This window comes from Vigna unguiculata, chromosome 5, assembly GCF_004118075.2.
Source record: "Vigna unguiculata cultivar IT97K-499-35 chromosome 5, ASM411807v1, whole genome shotgun sequence".
In the NCBI taxonomy this organism is placed as follows: Eukaryota; Viridiplantae; Streptophyta; class Magnoliopsida; order Fabales; family Fabaceae; genus Vigna; species Vigna unguiculata.
In genome coordinates, this window is record NC_040283.1 from 44,310,189 (window position 1) to 44,330,757 (window position 20,569).

Below are 20,569 nucleotides of genomic sequence, written 5' to 3' on the forward strand. Positions count from 1 at the left end.
AATATAAGTTGTCATTGTTTGAGATAGTAGGTATGACGTTTATAGGATTGACCTTCTCTTCTATGTTTGTATGATTAACAAGTCACTAATGTGAAAACAACTTTATTTGAACTTTTGAAGGACTTAGAGAATTATTTATAAGATTGGACATGTTCCCTCAAGTCATTATCAATGACAAATATCTTACTTTAATAGATGCAATTAACATTGCCTTTAGTGAAGTATCAACCTTTAGGGTTAGCTCCAGAAGACTATTAAAAAAAATGTAAAATGTTAGTAGATTTTTTGCAAACTTGGAACGTTGCTATGAAAACAAGGGGAATCGTAATGGATTATTTATATTTTGATGTATTTGTGGCTTGTTTGAAATGTTTTGAAATTGTTTGTTCACCCATAACCACTATTTTTTAATATGTAAAGAAGTATGTATTATTCCATACATGGAAAAATTTGTTCGGACACGATGAGCATTTGTAGAATAAAACATTAAATAGGTATGTTTGTTAGTTTTTCTTAATCTCCTTTGAGAAAATGATTCTGAGCATTTGTAGAATAAAACATTAAATAGGTATGTTTGTTAGTTTTTCTTAATCTCCTTTGAGAAAATGATTCTCCTTGTGAATGGGTTTGAGGGTTTCAGCCACCACATCCTCCATATCTGTTGAACTTTTGTATTCATATTGGTAGAGTTATTTTTCCAACCCAAGTTTATTATTTTATAAAGTAATGCTATAAGAAATTTGGGTTGGAGTTGCGAGAATTATGTGATTATGGTTTGTATATTTCTACTTGTTTTTCATGCCATCAATGTATACATGAATTAGGCCATTGTAGTGGTGTTATCTTTTGTTTGACATTACAATCATTTTGCTTCGTTTTTCTAAGCTTCTCAGAATTTGGTGAACATATAGAAAGGGGTAAGTGTTTGAAAGTGGAAGCAAATGCATCATCTTAGAACAAATCAAGAAATTTACATCGTTTCTAAATGATTAAGTTTGTGAAGTCAAGATAAATTTGGCTATAAATAGTTGAATGATAGATAATTGAAAAGCAAGAGAGAAAACCGTGAAGCTATATAATTCTGACATAGATACATACCTTGGAGACTTTGTTCCAGCTATTTGGATTGTTTTGTCTTCACCATGAATATGCATTGGTTGTGACTCTTTGCAACATGTTTATTTTGTGTAACAATCAAACACATTTAACCCATTCAGATAACACCGTGATGATGATGATGAAGATAGATGAAACCAATATGGTGGTACAAAGATTAAGAAATTAAGGAACATAGAATGTCTGATTAGAAAAACTGCAATAATTTGATTATTGATGATGTTGGTGGTTAAAGAAATTTAGGTAAGAGAGAAACAAGACATGAAGAGGAGGATACTTCTCCACAATCATTGGTGTCTAATGTATTCAATCTTTGAAGACCAAAAATGTTTGGAAGCCTTTGTATATATATAATATTTTTCGCTCTTAACATGATTTTAAGTGCGTACACTAGTCTTTTAGGAAGAAAACATTTAATTTTAAAATTTAAAAATATAATTCCAAAAGGATTTATAAATTATAGTTTTTCTCCATGACATTGGATGTAAATCATCCTTTAGTTTTGTCAATAAATAATTTTTATCAAAATATAAACACCTGACTACCAACATTTAATAGAGTCTTTTCTTAAGTTACATTTTTTTCCTTTGCTAATAAGTATTTTATAGAAAAAATATTAATATATATATATATATATATATATATATATATATATATATATATATATATGTGTGTGTGTGTGTGTGTGTGTATGTGTTTGTGTAAAATTTTTTCTTTCCACAGAAAGTCGATTCATTTCTTAAAAAGAAACAAAAAAAATCCAAAACACAGATAAATGATAATATACAGTTTAAGTATTTGGTTCAAACGTTTTTTAAATACAAGATTTTTTTTTTTGTAAAAGTCGTGTTATTTTACCGAAAGAATGAAAACGTCATAAGAAAGTCAACCTACTTATTTAACATACGAGTAAAATAGAAAAAACATTAATTAATTAATAAAAGATAACGTCTAAAAAAGATAAAATTTCAACATATTTTGTGCTAAAAATTTCAATATACTTTGTACGATTAATAAATATAATACGATGCTATATAACTTTGAATAATGACACGATATACATATAGTCAACTCGTTTAGTTATCACATACTTCATTTCCATAATGAATACGTATTCAGATGACACCCGATATACGTATCATTTCGAAATAATTCATACTAAAATTTTACCAATTTTGCACTTTTTTATGATTTTTTGTGTACACATTCTCTTTTAACAATTAAACAAATAATTTAATTATTATAACATGAATAAAAATTTAATTAAAAAATTCAAACATTTATTTTTATGTGTATAAAAGTATTATCTACTTAAAACAAAAAAATTACATAGTAAAAAGAAATATATAAAAATTAGAAATAAAAAGTTTTTCTTTTTTTTAAAGTTGTTGATTTTGCTGTGGCACCAACACGATAGAATGACTACCGGTAGGATGACCAAATCATGACCGTAGTAGAGACCCAGCATTTAAGAAAGTTCTATTGACATATTCATATTAGATAATTTTAAATTATTATTCAGAACATATTTTAGACTATATAATCTGAATATCTGAATTTTCAAATTCAGATTATATAATACAAAATATTGTTTCAATTATATAATTTGAAAATTGAAAGTCATATTCTTATCATGGAATCTTTTGATAGATTCACAATTTTAAATTATAGGCTTAAATATATATATTTGGTTCCTATTTTTGTTGTTTTTATTCAATTTGGTTTCTATTTTTGTTTTGTATTTAATTAGGTCCTCATTTTCGTTAAATTATGGTCAATTTGGTCATTTTCACTAACGGTGTTTAAATAGTTAACGTTTTTGAACATTATATCCACGTGTCAGCTCCTGTTTTTTCTGATTTTTTTTTGTAATTTTTTTTAAAAAATTTTATTTCAAAAAAATTGTCCACGTGTCAAGTCACAATTGTGCTACGTGTTAATGTTAGTGCCACATGTCAGCATGTGGTAGTATTATTTTTTTCGTTCAATTTATTTCCTATATTCGTTATTTTTATTCAATTTAGTCCCAATTTTTGTTAACATAAATCAATTTTGTCCCTTTCAAATTGACATTAAATTTAATATCTTTTATACAAATTATATTAATAGTTTTTCTAAAATTGACATTTGAATTTATTATTTTTTAAATTCAATTATAAATTATTAAATTTAATTATAAATTGAATAAATTGAATAAATTCTTATATTTAATTGCTAAATAAAATATAATTATTTAAAATATTATAAGATTATAATTATTAATTTTTTTTCTTTCTAATATTTATATTCTAAAATACTTTTAAAATTTATATATAAAATATTTTAAATATTCAAAATATTTTAGAAAAATAAACTAATATTTGTAAAATTAACATTTAAATATAAAATCTTTTAGATTTTAATATCTAAAGTGCAATAAAAATATTAAATATTTTAAATTTAAATGTGAATTTTACAAATGTTAATATATATTTTTAAAATTTTAATAATTATATTTTAATAATATTTAAACAGTTATATTCTATTTAATAAATGAATCTAAGAATTATATTCAATTTATAATTAAATATTATAATTTATAATTGAATTTAAAAAATAACTAATAATAATGTCAATTTTAAAAATTAAATGGTTCTATTTTAACATAATTTGGGACTAAATTATACAAAAATAACGAATATAGGAATTGAATTGAACAAAAATAACGAATATTGACACTAAATTGAACAAAAATAAATAATACAACCATAAATTGACATGTGACATTAGCAGTGACACGTGACACAATTGTGACTTACACGTGGACAATTTTTTTGAAATTAAAAAGATTAAAAAAAATTAAAAAAAAATTAAAAAAATTAAAAAAACCAGGAGCTGATTGTGGCATATACTGTTCAAAAACGTTAACTATTTACACACCGTTAGTCAAAAGGACCAAATTGACCATAATTTGACGAAATTGAGGACCTAATTGAACACAAAACGAAAACAGAGACCAAATTGAATAAAAACAATAAAAATAGGGACCCAATATATATTTAAGCCAAAATTATATATTTGAAGTTGCATGACTTCAAGCAAAAGTTTTTTTGTTAAAACTATGATTTTTGCTATTGTCATAATAAAAATAAAATCGTGAAAAGATATTTATTTTAATAATATATTTATTTCTTTCTGATTTATGATTTTTTATATTTGAAAAAAAACAATTTTTAATATTATTTATTTTGTAATGGCAATTAATAAGAGTCAAAGTAAATTGTATTCAAAAGTTTGACTTTATCTTTCATATCTATAATTTATACAGGACAACTATCTTGGTGGTTTTAGGATCAAAATAAAGAAACGATAGAAACCACTTATTCTGAATTAAAATGGACATGTCACTAATACAACAAAAAAAACGTGGTTTACTAGGAAATTTTTGAAAATCTTTAAAAGCAAAGACTCACAACATTTCAAAATACATTGCAAATATACACTTTCTTTTAATTGTATTTCCTTTTTCAATTAAGTTTGTTTATCAAATTTAAGTTTTGAATTGTTTAGTGGATGAATGATAGATAGATAGATATGATTGATCAATATTTCAAACTAAATAGGTGATTTAATGTTTGAATTTATTTCAAACTAAAGTGACCATTTTATGTAAACTCCATAATACTAACATAAAAATATGTGCACGTCGATTAAAATTATTCTAAAACATCCACAACAGAAAGGAACATGATTCTTTTTGCTGTAAGAATAAAAAGTTCTCAAGTAAATGCAAAAGGATCCATAAACTATATTATGTCATTCAAATACGTCTATATATACTCCTCATTTGTTTGTATGAATGATGATAGTATTCATTTTCTTATTCTATTAGATGACAAGAACCTAATAAAAGTTATTGAAAGTGTAGATTTTGGTTTAACAAATCATGTTGGACAATGATATTTTGATTACTAAATTTTGATAACCTTTTTTTAAATAATTTTAGAATATTGAAAATAAAAAAATAGAAAAATAGAAATCAATTAAAAAATAACACTAAAGTTTAAAAAGAAATTTGTCAGAAAATCATTTTCCTTAATTGATTATGGATAGTATTGTAAACAATCAAAGGTGAATACAAAATGATGTTGAATAGTTAAACCAAGTACAATTTATACCATGACAGGTGCAGAAACATATTGATAGAACTTGTATCAGAACAGTGAAAAATAAACAAAAACTGGTTCTTATTGAATGAAACTAGGGAGAAAGCTCCGAGGAACCAATACACTGCTCCACATATTTCAAATTCCTCTTCTTCCTAAACTAACCTTACTAATGGGTCTATACTACCAACTGAAACATCAATAAATTAATCACCAAACTAAAACTAAGTAGAAGAAGATAAGAGGATAATGAATAAATAGGAATTACCATGTGTCTGCAGACACAGCTATTTGTCATGGTTTCGACAAAGAAACTACACATTTTCCACCTGATTTATGTTGATCACCACCCATGCCATATATCTCCAACAGTTCATACTTGGCACTGTTGTCCCACATAACCTGTTTCATTACATGGATCTTGTACTCACCCATCTCTTTCTTCTCAAACCTAGCGAAAGTAGTTTGAAAAGATCGGTTTCTATCATTTTCGTTACTGTTCAGAGGAGGTTGAGTCTCGGCCTTCAGCACAAGAGGATAAACCTCTTCATCTTCATCACCGTTTTCGGTTACTCCCTCTTCTTCTAACGTCGAGATCTCAGTGCCAGCTCCAAAAGCCTGTCTAAAATTCTGATTAAGACCTTCCCAAAAAAACATTGAAATCTGTCTAACCCATCTCGTCTTTGATGCTATCAGCTTACCATCTGAAGCTTCCTTCGCATAAAACATCAGGGTAATGCTGTTTCATCACACGTAAACAAAACAAACACACACATCAAACAACACCTATCTCATCAAGAACATTCGTGCAAAAATAATCAAGACTGATATCTATTAACATCTTTCAATCCATACCACAACCTTAAAAGTGTGTTTTTGGTTCTTTTTCTTTACATGGTACTCAAATTTATCATTTTTTTTTTCCTGAAAATGATTGATCTTGAAATCATATCTTGATTATGGATCATACCAGATACGCACAAAAATGATGAAAATGTATCAGAACGTCGAATTCTTTAACCAAGATATATTAATTTGGATGCAATCATGGACGTAAATCTGAAAAGACTAACAACAACAACACATGAGACTTCAGATTCATTCATTACCTGACGTGGCATGGAAAGAAAGATGAAAACATGGAAGATTTTGCAGCACAAGATTTGAATGTAGGGTAAGTAAAAAAAGAGAAATTGGGTTGAAGGAATGAAGTGGGGGGAGGCATTACGTACCATCCAGGAGCGGTGGCATCAAGGATGAAAGTGAGAAAAAAACGGTGAGGGTTGGTCACATCAGGTTCCACGCAAAGACTCTCCTTCCGAATATTAATGGCATCATTCTTGACGGTGACAGTTTTGGCGCGGTAAACGTAAGGTGGTGGTGGTGGAGAGGATCCAGGGTGGCGATAATGACGGCGAGTTTCAACGTAGTTGTTTTCGTCTTTCCCTTGTTGGTGGCGCCGCCTCATTCTCCGGCTTCCGATATTCCCCATTTTGGTTGGTTCTCTGTTACCACCTCTCTTCTTCTTCTTCTTCTTCGTGCTTTGAACTATCGAAATTCGTGGCCAAATTATAGTGCTACTATACAACTGTGTCACGCGTTGGTAAGGGAACATAACTAAAGAAGAGGAAGAGCGAGAAATTACAAAAGGAAAAATATGTTACGCACATGTTTTTTATTTTTTTATTTTTTTTATCACGCACAGTATATATAACCTATAAAATACACCTTTTTGTGTTGTGTCTATCAATCATTTTTCATTATAAAGAGTAATCATATTTATAATTACTCATTTAATCACTTATTATATAATTTTTATTCTCTTATCTCGTACTTGAGAAATTCCAATGAATTAGCGAATAAATAGTTAACGTTGGAAGTTGACGTGTTCTTTTAAGTAGTATTTATTTACCATGGATGGTGGAGCTATATATTACGTCATTCTCCATAATAGTTTTTATTCCAAAGAATTGGGCTTTTTATTTTTGGGCCAACCCCAGTTATTACAAAATAGTCCATAAGCAAAAGGAGGATTGTGGAGGAAGTAATAAAAAAAAAAACAGAAAAAAGAAGAGGGAGAGAATCTCATTCCCTTCCAATATGCAAAATTGTTGTATCACTATTGTTGCACGAAAAATAATAGTTATTTATTCACTACTTCACTGGATAGACAAGTGCAAGAACTTGATAAACAATAATGTTATTAAGAATTAACGAGTGGATCTCAATTCATTAAGACAGTTATAAAAAAAAATCAACAGCTGAAGGATTTTGTCTTAATTTATTCGAGAGAATAGTAATTGAAATTAAAAAGAAACAATAATATTATAGAAGAAAAAACATTGATTTGAGTGTTTAGATAAATGTTTCCAATACATATTTTCTAACAATTCACATTCAATAACATAGATCATGCACTTAGTTGTTTCAAGTGACTCCAAATCTGACACATGGAAGTTGAAACGTTGATTCAAACATGCACTAATTTTTAATTCTCACATGATTAATAAAGTGTGTTTGGAAACAAGTTCACACATAAAATCACATCAAATACAAAAAAGAAAAAATTGTATTCAAGTAATTATGGAGATACACCATTTCGATAGGTATTTTCAATCAAGTTGGAGATCATATATTTTAAAATAATCATAACAAAATTCTGATATCAAATCGAGAGTAATTAAATCATTTAAAAAACGAATTTCAACAATTGAAAAAAATAAACGATTTATTAAAAATTAAGAATTTGGTCTATGAAGGAGGTTCCATTCTAATTAATATGAATTTAGAAGGAAGAAACAATAAGAATATTAAAAGAGAGATCGAGACGTGAACATATAAATAAGGACAATAACATTCTGATTTGTTATCTTGACTAGAACATGAATGATTTCTTATTTTGATAATCTGAACATTAAAGAACTGCATTTAAGTGTTTGACCTAATATTTATCCAATTTCATCTAAAGATTCCTAATGTGGTTCTTGGCTCAATTCTTTTTTTAACTTTGTCTATTGGATTTGCTAGTTTATTTAAAGCTTGGCATACAAAAACTTCTTGATTCATTACAATCCTTAATTTGCATTTTTTTAAAACCTAAAATAGAATCAAATAAGCAAAATAACAGTTAAATCTAACAAAACCAAAACAGGTAATCTCTTTAATACATGTCCCGTTAAAATAAAAGGAATTGGATTATGATATATGGACTAAGTTGCATCGTCATTTTATAGAACAGGATTCCAAATCACTTACTTGAAACAGTGAGCAATTTATTCACAAACTTTGAGTGGAGGGAAATTTTAGTTCTTTACAGTAAAAGTGAGCAGATTCCATTCTCAAATAATAATAATAACTAAAATGAATCCCATTCTCTAACTCACTGCTCTCTTACAGTGTGAATGAAAATAAAGATAAAGAATGAGAGTTACACTTCCAGAACATCTCATTACAGTAAAAGAAAAGTATGACAAAATTTAAAATGAGCGTGTAATATGCATGTGCAACTATGATTAATCAATAAATAAAGTGTTTGATGATAATTCACATAATCACGTAGTTGGTTGGCGGGGAAAGAGGTCAAACCATGTATTCATTCATATCTCAACATCAAATTGATGATGAAGAGTGTACACGATGTACTAAGGACTGTGAAGCATTAAATAATGACGCTGTGGACAAAGGGATGAAATAGAGTAATGAAGCATGGTCCCAATTAATCTTGCAAGGCTTGAGAAGACAAATCATTTTAACGTCACATTGTTGATTAAGTTCATACCACATAAATGGGAAGAAGAAAACTAGACCTTAATTCAGGAAGTACAGCTGGAGGGATAAACAAGGAGCAGGAACAGATTATAGACATGAGGGGACCTCGTTTTCATGTTACACAAAAAGGTAGCACCAAGAAAATGATATCAAAATAGCTGGTAACCTTGTTTTCACCTATGCTTCAAATGCAACATTCAAATTTTGAGCCAAATGGTGAGAAAAATACTAGCAGCGGTCTCTCTCATTTCACCTTTTCTGAACACCTTGGCTACAGCCTACAGTCCCAGAGAAACTAAACTCATAAAACTCTGGTCAGACAAAACAAATTTCCCCTACAACACACTAGATTTCTCTAGTCATCAACGACGGGCACGGATTGTGACAAACATACTATATATATATACAACATGATTGAAGCAACAAGCAATGAACATTAAACAATGAAAATCTTTCATTTATTGGTTTACATATTTGGCTAAAAAAGATAACAGAACATATCTATGTAAGCCTACTCAGTAATCTGAAAAGCAATTTAGAATTATGGACCAGGAATGTGAGAAATACATCCAAATAAACCGTGTTAAAAGAAAGAAACCAAATTTGGAAAGCTATCCCTGCAACAATTAACTCAGTAAATGAGGTGATTGAACATGGAGGCACCCTTCAAGGCTAAGTCAGATTGTGGATACCAGCATCCTCTGTTGAGTCAATCTAAAATTATCTCAACAACCCATAACAGCACAATTATACACGAAAACCCCGACGTTTTCCTTCACACCAAGTACCTGCCAATCTATGGTGCCATTCCTGACCCCTGACTTAGGACACCATGAACTCAGCACAATTGCTTCACCTTCTGGACCCCTTTGTCCACCCACAACCAAAAGTTGCTCTCCACAGGCCTTGAAAGCTAACCCCCAACCATTAGATGAATCTGCCCGGACCGGAAGCCTCCCCAACTCATTCCATGTGTTCTTTTCCTTGTCATATTTCTTCACCATGTTAGTTACATGCTCAACTGCGTATAACTGATTATCCACAACTGCCACAAGTGGCGGTGCCTGAACACCCTCGTTAACATATGGATACATACCCTCTATTTTCCGCCAATTCCTTGTCTTAAGGTCATATTCCTCTCCACAAGTTAATGAAACGGTTATACTCGACATTCCACCAATCACGTAGAATTTGCCATCCATAAAAAAACCAGAACACAATCTACGTGGAGTGTGCATGCTCGGTAGAAGTTCCCACATACCTGATGAAGAGTCATACAACTCAGCTGATTTTAGAACATTTCCATACTTATCACTTCCTCCAGCAATAATAGCAATTGAACCAAGACTACTAGATCCAAACAAACACCGAGGTTGGTTCATCCCCTGGCACTTCACCCAGCCACGGCAAACCATGCTATACTTCCAAATGGCAAACTCCATCATTTCCCGACCAAAGACTAACAGTTCGCAGCCCACGGCCAAGGACTCCTTGTCCGCATGGTTAAAGCACTCATCACAAGGTATCTTAGGTAATGACATCCACTTGTTTACTTTGGGGTCAAATGCCACCCACCCTCTCGGATCACAAACCATATACACCAAATGTTCCACAGCCTTCAATTGTTTCCTCAACCCATATAGATACCCACTATTGATCAATTTATTGAACCTTTTATTAATACACGATAGTGAGGTGTAATCGGATCCACTAACCCAGGCAAGACAATTCAAGGCAACATCATCAATTAGACCAGGGAGAAGCGAATCATTTGGTCCAGGTCCAGAAAAACCATCATTCACTCCTTCCCCCCTATCCATTTCCAAAAAGTTACTCACTTTCTCTCCATCCTCCTCCGCCTGCAAAGAACAACCCAAACGTAATTTCTTTGTCATGACAAGGAATCCTCAGCACACCCCAACACAACCATAGCAGATGGAAAATCAACCATGAAAGGCAGAAGAAGCAAAAACCATTATTACTATTATTATCCCCACAATCCCTTCAATTCATCCGCCGCTTTACCCACAAAAAAAAAAACAAACTCATCACACAATCTACATGCACCAATCTTTAATCACTCCGCCTACTCCGTAATTGCCTTACAGTAAAAAACAAACCACCCCTCTTGAAACGAAGAAAAAAAAAGCACAACTCTGGCGAAAACAGAGAGAGAAAAACGCGAGGGCAATACCGAATGAATCACGCGAGGATTCGAAATTGAACGCCCCCCAGCAAATTCTCCTGCCTGATTCCAAGCTAGGGAGAGAGAAGCATCTGCAAAATTCAGGAGAATAGTAAATGAAGCAAGCTTGTGCGAAACGGTAAGGGCATGGTGAAAAAATGAAAATTGAGGAAAAGGGTGTGGTCTGATCCAATTGAAGTAGCGGGAGCCAGATTCGGATCCAAATAAAAAGATTAATTTAGAAAAAAAGAAAATGAATGATTTTGTGAAACGGGGAAGAGAGGAAATAGAAATGTGGAAGAAGGGTACCTTAGGATCTCAGAAATGGAGGAATTGGTGTGTGGGGCGTGAAGGCATGGTGTTGCCGGAAAGAGAAGAGAAGAGAAGAGAAGAAGAAGAAGAAAAAAAAAAAAAAGAGTGAAACAGAAAGTGGGCTTTGGCTTAGATAACTTGCAACTTTGGACACGGAATGGAATGAGTGAGGTACTATGTGCGAGTTACCAGCTATACCTTATAAACAAACAAATAAATATAATAACTCTAACACAACACATTTTTTCTTCTTTCCTTTTTTAACCCCACCTCTTCCTGTATTTCCACTTTCTCCTTCTTTTATTCTTATTATTATTTTTTATTCCTTTTTTTTTTTCGCAGTAATAACAATAAATAGTGCAATTATATATGATATATAATTAACACAATGCTCGTATAGATAATAAAAAAAATTATATAATTAATATATATTCAATATATGTCACTAATACTGTACCTTAACTATTATGCATTGGGTGCGTTTAAAGGACACGTAATAATAATATTGATTGTATATATTGTATTTAATGTATCCCCTTAATATATGATGTATATTATATACTACAATTAATAAATAAACTTATGTTATTGATATATTATAAGACAAAAAGCAAATAATATTATTTTGTGTTTATTAAAGATAATATAGTATTTTAGATATAAATATATTTTAAAATTTTAAAATAAACAAACATTTAGTTACGAAATAGTTAACATATAATAAGTGAATTTATATTATAAATGTATATTATTCATAATTATTTTAATTAATAAAATATAGTATTATATTATTGGCATATTTTATATTTATATTTTAACTAATAATGATTTAAACATTTAAAAATATCACTTAAGTAAAACTATTTTGTTCTAGTGACTTATTAAAAAAATGTTACAACAACATCTTCATATATATTGTGTAATATTATTTTGAGTGAGAGTTTATCTAATTTGAGTGTCTTATCAACGTTTGAGCGATGGATTAATTAAAACACAATTTAATCTTAGATTTCTATAAAATATATTTTTTTAGAAAATATTTGGTTGTAAAATTTCAAGAAACAAAACTCTCTGAAAGTCCTTAAAACACAATAAATTGATGAGTTTCCTATGAAAGAGGATAATCACAATTTTTCATTTGCTTAGGTTTTTTCTTTTCCTAACCTGACCAAGGAAAACTATTATTCAAGTATCCAACACGATTCCAAATTTTTATTAGTTTTTTTTAAGTTTTTTTTTTTTGAGAATTAAAAATACACCGATGTTACTAACTTAATTTTTTAAAATATATTTTAAAAAAAATCAAAATTAGCGTCTATCGATATACTTTAAAAAACAATCCAGAAAAATTCAAAGAAAATCTAAATTCCAACTAGTCAATAATGTGATAACCTTCTTCATTTAAGGTTGAAGTCCTGGTTTAATCATTCTTTAAGCAACAACTCAGTATTCAAGTGAGACGTATAAAAACAATAGTTTATGTATAAAACTAAAAAACTAAATTTAACCAAACTAGTCATTTTAACAAGTTTAAAACTCAACTTTGATTCAAGAAAAACACATTTTATTTAAAAATAAACAAAAAATATTTAGTTTGATGATTCCAAATCATTTCCAAATTAAAAAAACAATCCAAACATCAACACTCATCAAATTAAATTTCAATACAAAAATTATAAATGTAGTATCAATAACTATTATACTCAAAATAATTTAAAATAATTCTTTATATGAAAAATTGTTTGTAATAGTACTTGTTTGAGTGGTCTTAAATTCACCCGTTATATAAGATTTTGTGTTTCTACTTAGAACATTAAAGTATTCAAATCACAAAGAAAACTTGTTAATTTAATTAATCATAATAAATAAATATGTTTCGTTTCATATTTTAAAATTATTCTTGTCATTAATATTATTCTTTCTCTTTTAATAGCTTGACAATACAACTTTTAATAGTACATAATAAAAACTAAGTCCACCTATGGTTATTTTGAAATGATTTTTATCTTAGCTCAATCAAAATATTTCAACTTTCCATTGACTAGAGTATTTTTAATTTAATTAGAATACATTTGGTTTAATCTTGAATAATTATAATTTAATCTTCATTAAAGCTATATGAGTTTGTCTTTACTAATAAGGAAGCCAACTTTGTTCACAAACTCAACATCAACTAAGACTTTTCTTTACTATTTAGTCAATATATCTTTTCAATAATTGGATTAATCTAACATGATTTATCTCTCGATCTCTCAATCTATATAATTCATGTCAAAACATATATATGAACAAAAATAAATATATAGTTATTAAAATTTAAAACCGATGAAACAACTTTAATCCACACAACATTAAGAAGTGTAATTGCAATGTACTATTCAATCTATTTATACAAGCCACTCCTAATCATCATTCAATACATTAACCTTATTAATAAAAAAATTGAATAGCAATTAGGTTAACGTATTTTGACCAGTTTTGAAGCGATAGGGTTTTGAAGTGAGCGAAACTTGACGAGGTCAAACAGTTGAAGTTGTTGGGTGAAAGTAATGGGTTGGGTTCAATTTTCAAAGGCTGTGTCGTTCATCAATAACATCAAAATTTTTGGTCAGCGTTCCAAGTGCTTCAATTCTTGGATTTCTGTTAATATGAAAAAAAAATATTTTTAAATACCATGTTGAATAAACTTAGGATCCAAGATATTAAGAATTTTGATGATTGAAACAATGGATGAGGCGTGTTAAAGAAAGGTACAGGTGCAAAAGATAATAACGTAAATGATTTGAATTTTGAAATAAAAGAGTGAACTTTGGTTTGGCACGGTACTTTGGATTTTGGGAGTAGAAAGCGATGAATAACATCGACAAGTAGTGTAACACATGGGATTGATGTTAAAAAAAAAAGAAAACACTTATTTGATAATTAATATAATATTGGAATGCGACATCATGCGAAAAAAGATTAAGATTGAAGATTGGAAATTGGAAATTGGCACCAAAGTTTTGACTAGTCGATACCTATGTCAGTTTGAGTCTCCATTGCTTTGCAAGCCCCAAATGTGTACCCAAAAAGTCATTCCCCAAACCTCATTTTCTTTTCGAAAAATGGAAAAACAACATACGTTTGTGTCTGCGTGAAATGAATCCCAACTTGCCACGTTTTTTCATAAACTTTGATAGCAATTGCCTACCCGAGGCCACTTTATACATATATACTTTATATTTTCGAATTTTCTAACATTATATTATATTATTATTTTTGTTTTCATATTTGTATGTGTTGGGTTTCTAAGGAGGGGATTTCACTACGGAGAACAAACATCAATGAGACATGAGTCCAACCATATAAGGTACTGAAACCATTCTCAACCAAAAACCTTAAGACAATGAGTTTATGAGTCATTATTCTTATATAATGTTCTACTTTCTTAATTTTTGTCAATGTGAGACTTAAACTCATCACTTAGATTTTTAATATGGTATTAAAATAGATGTATATGTAATCTATTATGCTTAAATATCTTATTGATAGGTATGTAATATATACATTACTTTTTATTTTAGTTTTTGTGTAATACTTTTATTTTATAGTACCTAAGAAATGTAATTTTATATTATTTTATTTTTCGGGTAATCTCATGGTGGAAGAAAAGGCAAATCTAGCAACATATCGAACAAGTATTTTTAAATAGCTATTACGTTAGGAACAATATTTTTCTCGATGACATGAAATATTGTTCAACATTAGCATGGGAGAGTTTTAGGAATAAAAGATATTGTAGAATCTATTTCACTTGTCATATGTAGAACCAAAATATTAAGAATACTAATAATAAAAATATTTAAACCATTTTAGAGACATGAGAATAAAAGTATTAATAAAATTTTGACAAACTTATCCAATTAAAGAGAGCAGGCGTGATGTTTCAGATTTTGTGTTGGTATGTCATGCCTTCAATAATAATAATAATTATTATTATTAAAAATGTAAATGATTATTTGGAAAAGAGAAAACAATCGTGCTTAAAAGAAATAATCTGAAAATTTGTAGGCAAAAAAATAGTCTGTCTTTTGTAATTTGTGGAATATTTATAAAAGAATCAATTTTTTTTTGTTAAATATGTTTTGGTCATTTAATTTTTAGTAAATTTTGAAATTAGTCTATTTTGAAACTTTAGATCAATTTAATCATTTATTTTTCAAAATATGTGAATTTAGTCATTTTAATCAAATTCTGCTAAGTTTATTTGATGTTTTGTACGTATTTCAGGATTGTATTTGAGTTCTTTATACAATTTGACACATTTTCGCTTTAATATTAATTCAAATACTATTATGAAACGTACTTGAACTGTCAAATAAACTTAATAAAATCTGATTAAAAAAGGACTAAATCCACATATTTTGAAAGATGAAGAATTAAATTAATCCAAAATTTCAAAATGAACTAATTCCAAAATTGACTGAAAGTTAAGGGACCAAAAATATATTTAACATTTTTTTTCAAGTAGATCTGTCAAATATTATTCTATTTACGAATAATATATATATATATATATATATATATAATATTGAAAATAAATTATATAACTACAGATTCATGTTTAATTTACATAAACTTATACATAAATTACTAAAAATTATTCCTATAATAATTATTTATAATTTTCATCTAGATACTTATTTCAAATTTAAATCATGGAAGAAAGGGTTACTTAAGCATTATAAGCATTGAGTGGGGTATACCTTTTAAAAAACAAGTCAAGATACAAGGTATGGATGATCGATGAATGCGTGTTTGGATGTGGATGGAATTGAAATTTTAATTTTGGATGAAATTAAATTTACAAAAATAATTTTAGATAAAATCAAATTTGAAATTATATAATTAATATTTGAGAGTTTCTATTTTAGAAAAAAATTTCGTAAATCTTAATATAAAACAAAAGATTTATTTTACATAATTGATTTTTAAGGTGAAACGAAGTATATAAAAAATTGAAACTATGTTAACTGATAATTCAATATAATTATAATTATAACTCATTCAAGACACCTATGAAGTAGATATGTTAAAAACTCAAGATTTATGAATAGCAACTTTGAATTTGTAATTTTATTTATAAGTTTTTAATGAGAAGGATCTACGGAGTACTAAATTAAATATAATCTATTAATTGTTTTTTTTTTTTTCATGATCTATTGACATTTTTTGTTATTCTATACTGACGTACTTGACACTAATTTTTTTTATATAATTTTATTTATAAGTTTATAACGTGGGCCCACAACATGATAAGAAAGTATTAAGCACTTCCCATTATCATTTTTCATTAGACGACGTCGTGGAAAGATTAATTAATAAATGTGATATCTGCATAAATAACACACCATAATGTTGATTTCCAAATTTAAGAAGATTTTCTCCTATAAAAATAGGAATTCCTATGTTATTATATAATTGGTATTATTTTAATACCAATATCAATAGAGAGGATGGACTAATATTCATTATTATTATTATAACAATTAAGTTTAACCAAATATATGAATACTTTTCAGTAACTTCACTTCTAGTTGAATAATGATATTTTATCACACGATACATTTGTGTATTTGATTTAATATTTAATTAGAGTTTGAATATCTCATTCAACTACTGAATCTAATACTTACACACATTTTAATATATGTCCTCAATAATCTTTCACACATATCACATGCGCACCATATAATCAATCACACCCAATACAAGTGATCATCAAATTATACTTGTTAGTTTACAATTTGTAATCACTAAAACACATCATATCTCAAATAATATATTTAAACCTTTTCATTCACTTATATACACATATACATACTATTTATCAACTTAAAAGCATATCAATATCATAATATAAAATCATTTAAGCAAAATTCGTGCAGACAAAAAAAGTTGCTCTATACATTATTCTTTTTAGAATGAGATAACCATTTTTTACACGATAAAAATCTACTCGAGTGAGAAAGACATAAGAGAAAATGATATATTCTTTTGTCTTCTTTTTCGAGATAAAATATATAAGAAAAAAAAACTTGTTTCAAGAGGATGTCATGTAACTGAAGTCATCATTATAAATTGCAAAAAATTTAATTCTCATGAATAGGATAATCATAAGTAAATTTCACAACAAATATTAAATAGAAATCCTTTAATAGATACTCATGAGTAATGAGTATGGATATATGATTATATATTGGTAATAGGATGAATACAAGTATCATGATATTCAATTATGAATTCGTTACATGGTAATAATTTTTAGTGCATTTTATTTAAGATTCTCTTAAAAATAAAGTTAGTAGTTAGAAAAATATTAACCATTGAATAATATTTTAAAACAAATTTTAAATATTTATACATTTTTATTTAGACCTATCAATTTGAAGTTATTTTAAAAAATATGAATTTTTATAAATTTGTATTTTAGTAGAACTCATATTTATTTTTAGAAAAGATTAATTTTATTTATATTAATATTTGATTGTAAAATTTTATCTTAATTTTACTTTAAAATTATTATTATTTTATCTAAGTCTTATTTTAAATAATTTTATTTAAATTATAAAAATAAAAATAACATTTATGGTTATTCATGAATATTCCCAAATATAAGAAAATCTGTGAATATTTTTTACATATACAATAAATAACAAGATGAATAATAAAATAGTTATTTTATACAAGACTATCTTTAATAACAATAAAAAAAATAAAAGTGATAAATTTTGTAAATAAATAATTCTAATCGGATCTCAAATACCTCATATAACATTATCAAATATTAATTAGACACTAGTAAAATTTAACTTAATTTGAATTAATTTTTATTTACTATAATGTTTTATCTCATCAGATCCAAACTTAAACTTAAAAAAAGAAAATTAGGTTGGAATGAATTATTTAATGTATGGAGATCATATTTGTGTTCTTTCTTAACAGTATTTGTATAACTTACGATCAGTTTTTATTTTTCCCTCTACTTTCTATACCACCAAAACTGTTTTTTATTTCATTTTCCTTCACAAAGTAACATAAAAACCATAAACCTTCTATTTATTCAATTTCATTCCTTTTTCCTTCATTATTTTATTATATCTTTATTAAAAACCAAATAAAAGTGTATACATAATCTTTTTTTTCTGCACAGGAAATATATTATTCTGTGTTATCACATGCATAATTTTATTTTCACTTTTCTTCATGATATACCACATAATGTATTTATATGATTAGATACATATAATAGTTTTGTGAAGCATGAAAAAATATGAAGGGAGGAATCGGTAAAAGCAAGAGGAACATGAGAAGGTGGAAGAGAATCTAATACGTTTTCTTTATTCGAATAGAGTAGAGAATGTGAATGAAAAAAAATAAAATAAAATTATATATACACTAATAAACAAAGAGTCAGGATTATGTTAGAAATGAGCTTTAAGCTTAACTCAATATCATAAAATCTTGTACCTATTTATATATATTATGAATTAACTTTATCTCTAGTCGATGTGAGACTTCTAACACACTTTCTAATTAGTGGTCCAATATCGGGTAGAATAAAATGTCAAAAAAAAATCGTTAAGATAAACTTTAATTTTTGTGTAAACAATGACTTTGATACTATGTTAGAAATGAACTTTAAGTCTAACTTAATCCCACAAAACCGGTTTGTAAAATAAGAATTGCATCCACTTATATATTGTATATTGTGAATTGACCTTATCTGTAATTGATGTAACATTTTCAACAGTACCATTTGTCAAAGTTTGAAAAGGCTCTCGTTGCTTTTTGACAATTCATTGTGAAAATGAAAAAAATAAAAAGAAAAAGAAAAGTGATAAATGTGCAATAAAAGTTTAAAAATGTAGAATATCTGATATTTTAAAGGACAAGTTAAGATTTTATTGATTAATGGAATACATAGCAACATAGTTGAGCCACGATAGCGATACAACAACTGACATAATTATTTTTAGGAAAAGATGTTCACTCTGTCTCTCATGTCGGATCTCTAACTTTCTGCAAATACTATCTCTAAACACTAATCAATTTAATTAATCTTACCATTATTATTATTTTTTTTTTACTTTTTTACTTTTTTACTTTTCCAGTTTTAAACTATGTATCCAAATTTTAGTTCTATATCAAACAGGACATTTAAAAATGCTAATTTGTTGGATTTGTTTTTCATATTAAATATGAAAATCCAATATTTAATAAAGAGATGAGATAAAAATGATTATGTAAATGCAAGTAATAACTCCATTTTGTAATATCTATAGGATTCTACTTTTTTTGTGGATACATTATTTTTTACAAATTTATTCTTTCAGTAATGTTATTTTAAAAAATATTATATTTTTAGTTTTATTCTTTAAATAATCGTTAATTTAAATTTAATTATTTTTAAAATTAAAATTATTATTTATTTAAATTCAATTATTTTAAATTAAATTAATTATCTACAATAAAAGAGCAGGACACACATGCATGTGTTAGTGTTTTTACCAGTAATTATGAGGATGAATTAAATGAAAATTTATTTTTTAACAATAAATTATTTTAATAAATTCTGAATAGAGTTTACTAAAATAGTTTGTGGTTAAAGATTTTTCTAATGACTAACTAAATCAGTACACTTTTAAGCCTCCAAATGCACTATATGTTTTTTATATTTTATTTTCAGTGGATGATGTTGTCAATACATTTAATTCATTTGCTGTTTGGTTGATGCCCAGTAAGTTGTAAACAAGATTTAAAAAGTGTAAATGTGTTTGATATTTTATAAATAATGAATGAGAAATCTATTATTATTTTTTATATATAGATTACCACATGTAGTTTATTTTGATCGTTTGTTCAGTACCTCCAATTGTTAAAATTAAATCAACAAATTACCAATTTATTTTTTTTATTTAGTTTAGAACCGATCTACTATATTTTAATTCATCTTATTGGTTGAGAGTCTTTATTTTTTATTTTTAAATGGAATACAAATTCA

At 27.4% G+C, this 20,569-nt stretch overlaps 2 protein-coding genes across 3 annotated transcripts; both read right to left on the minus strand.

Annotated features, from left to right (window-relative positions):
• Positions 1–5,350: 5,350 nt before the first annotated feature.
• LOC114184764 (probable E3 ubiquitin-protein ligase LOG2) lies at positions 5,351–6,753 on the minus strand. The gene is made up of 2 exons (XM_028072075.1): positions 6,494–6,753; positions 5,351–6,000 (listed from the first exon to the last, which is right to left on the minus strand). Exons 1-2 carry the CDS (start codon positions 6,751–6,753, stop codon positions 5,556–5,558), a joined length of 705 nt encoding a protein of 234 aa, XP_027927876.1. The 3' UTR covers positions 5,351–5,555.
• A 2,690-nt stretch (positions 6,754–9,443) lies between these two features.
• Positions 9,444–11,705, minus strand: LOC114185043 (F-box/kelch-repeat protein At5g60570-like). 2 transcript variants are annotated; one of them, XM_028072534.1, is made up of 3 exons: positions 11,524–11,705; positions 11,224–11,306; positions 9,444–10,888 (listed from the first exon to the last, which is right to left on the minus strand). In XM_028072534.1, the coding sequence occupies exon 3, from the start codon at positions 10,847–10,849 to the stop codon at positions 9,755–9,757; it is 1,095 nt and encodes a 364-aa protein (XP_027928335.1). In that variant the 5' UTR covers positions 10,850–10,888; positions 11,224–11,306; positions 11,524–11,705; the 3' UTR covers positions 9,444–9,754. The 2 variants fall into 2 exon arrangements, with proteins under 2 accessions (XP_027928335.1, XP_027928334.1); XM_028072533.1 differs by having other exon boundaries at positions 9,444–11,306.
• Between the last annotated feature and the right edge of the window lie 8,864 nt (positions 11,706–20,569).

Bases quoted from the DNA above. Each gene is read 5' to 3' on its own strand.
- LOC114184764 (XM_028072075.1), bottom strand. From the start codon at position 6,753: ATGGGGAATATCGGAAGCCGGAGAATGAGGCGGCGCCACCAACAAGGG. The intron at 6,001-6,493 runs GTACGTAATGCC...GTGATGAAACAG, and splicing joins GATGCCACCGCTCCTGGATG to CATTACCCTGATGTTTTATG.
- LOC114185043 (XM_028072533.1), bottom strand. From the start codon at position 10,924: ATGACAAAGAAATTACGTTTGGGTTGTTCTTTGCAGGCGGAGGAGGAT.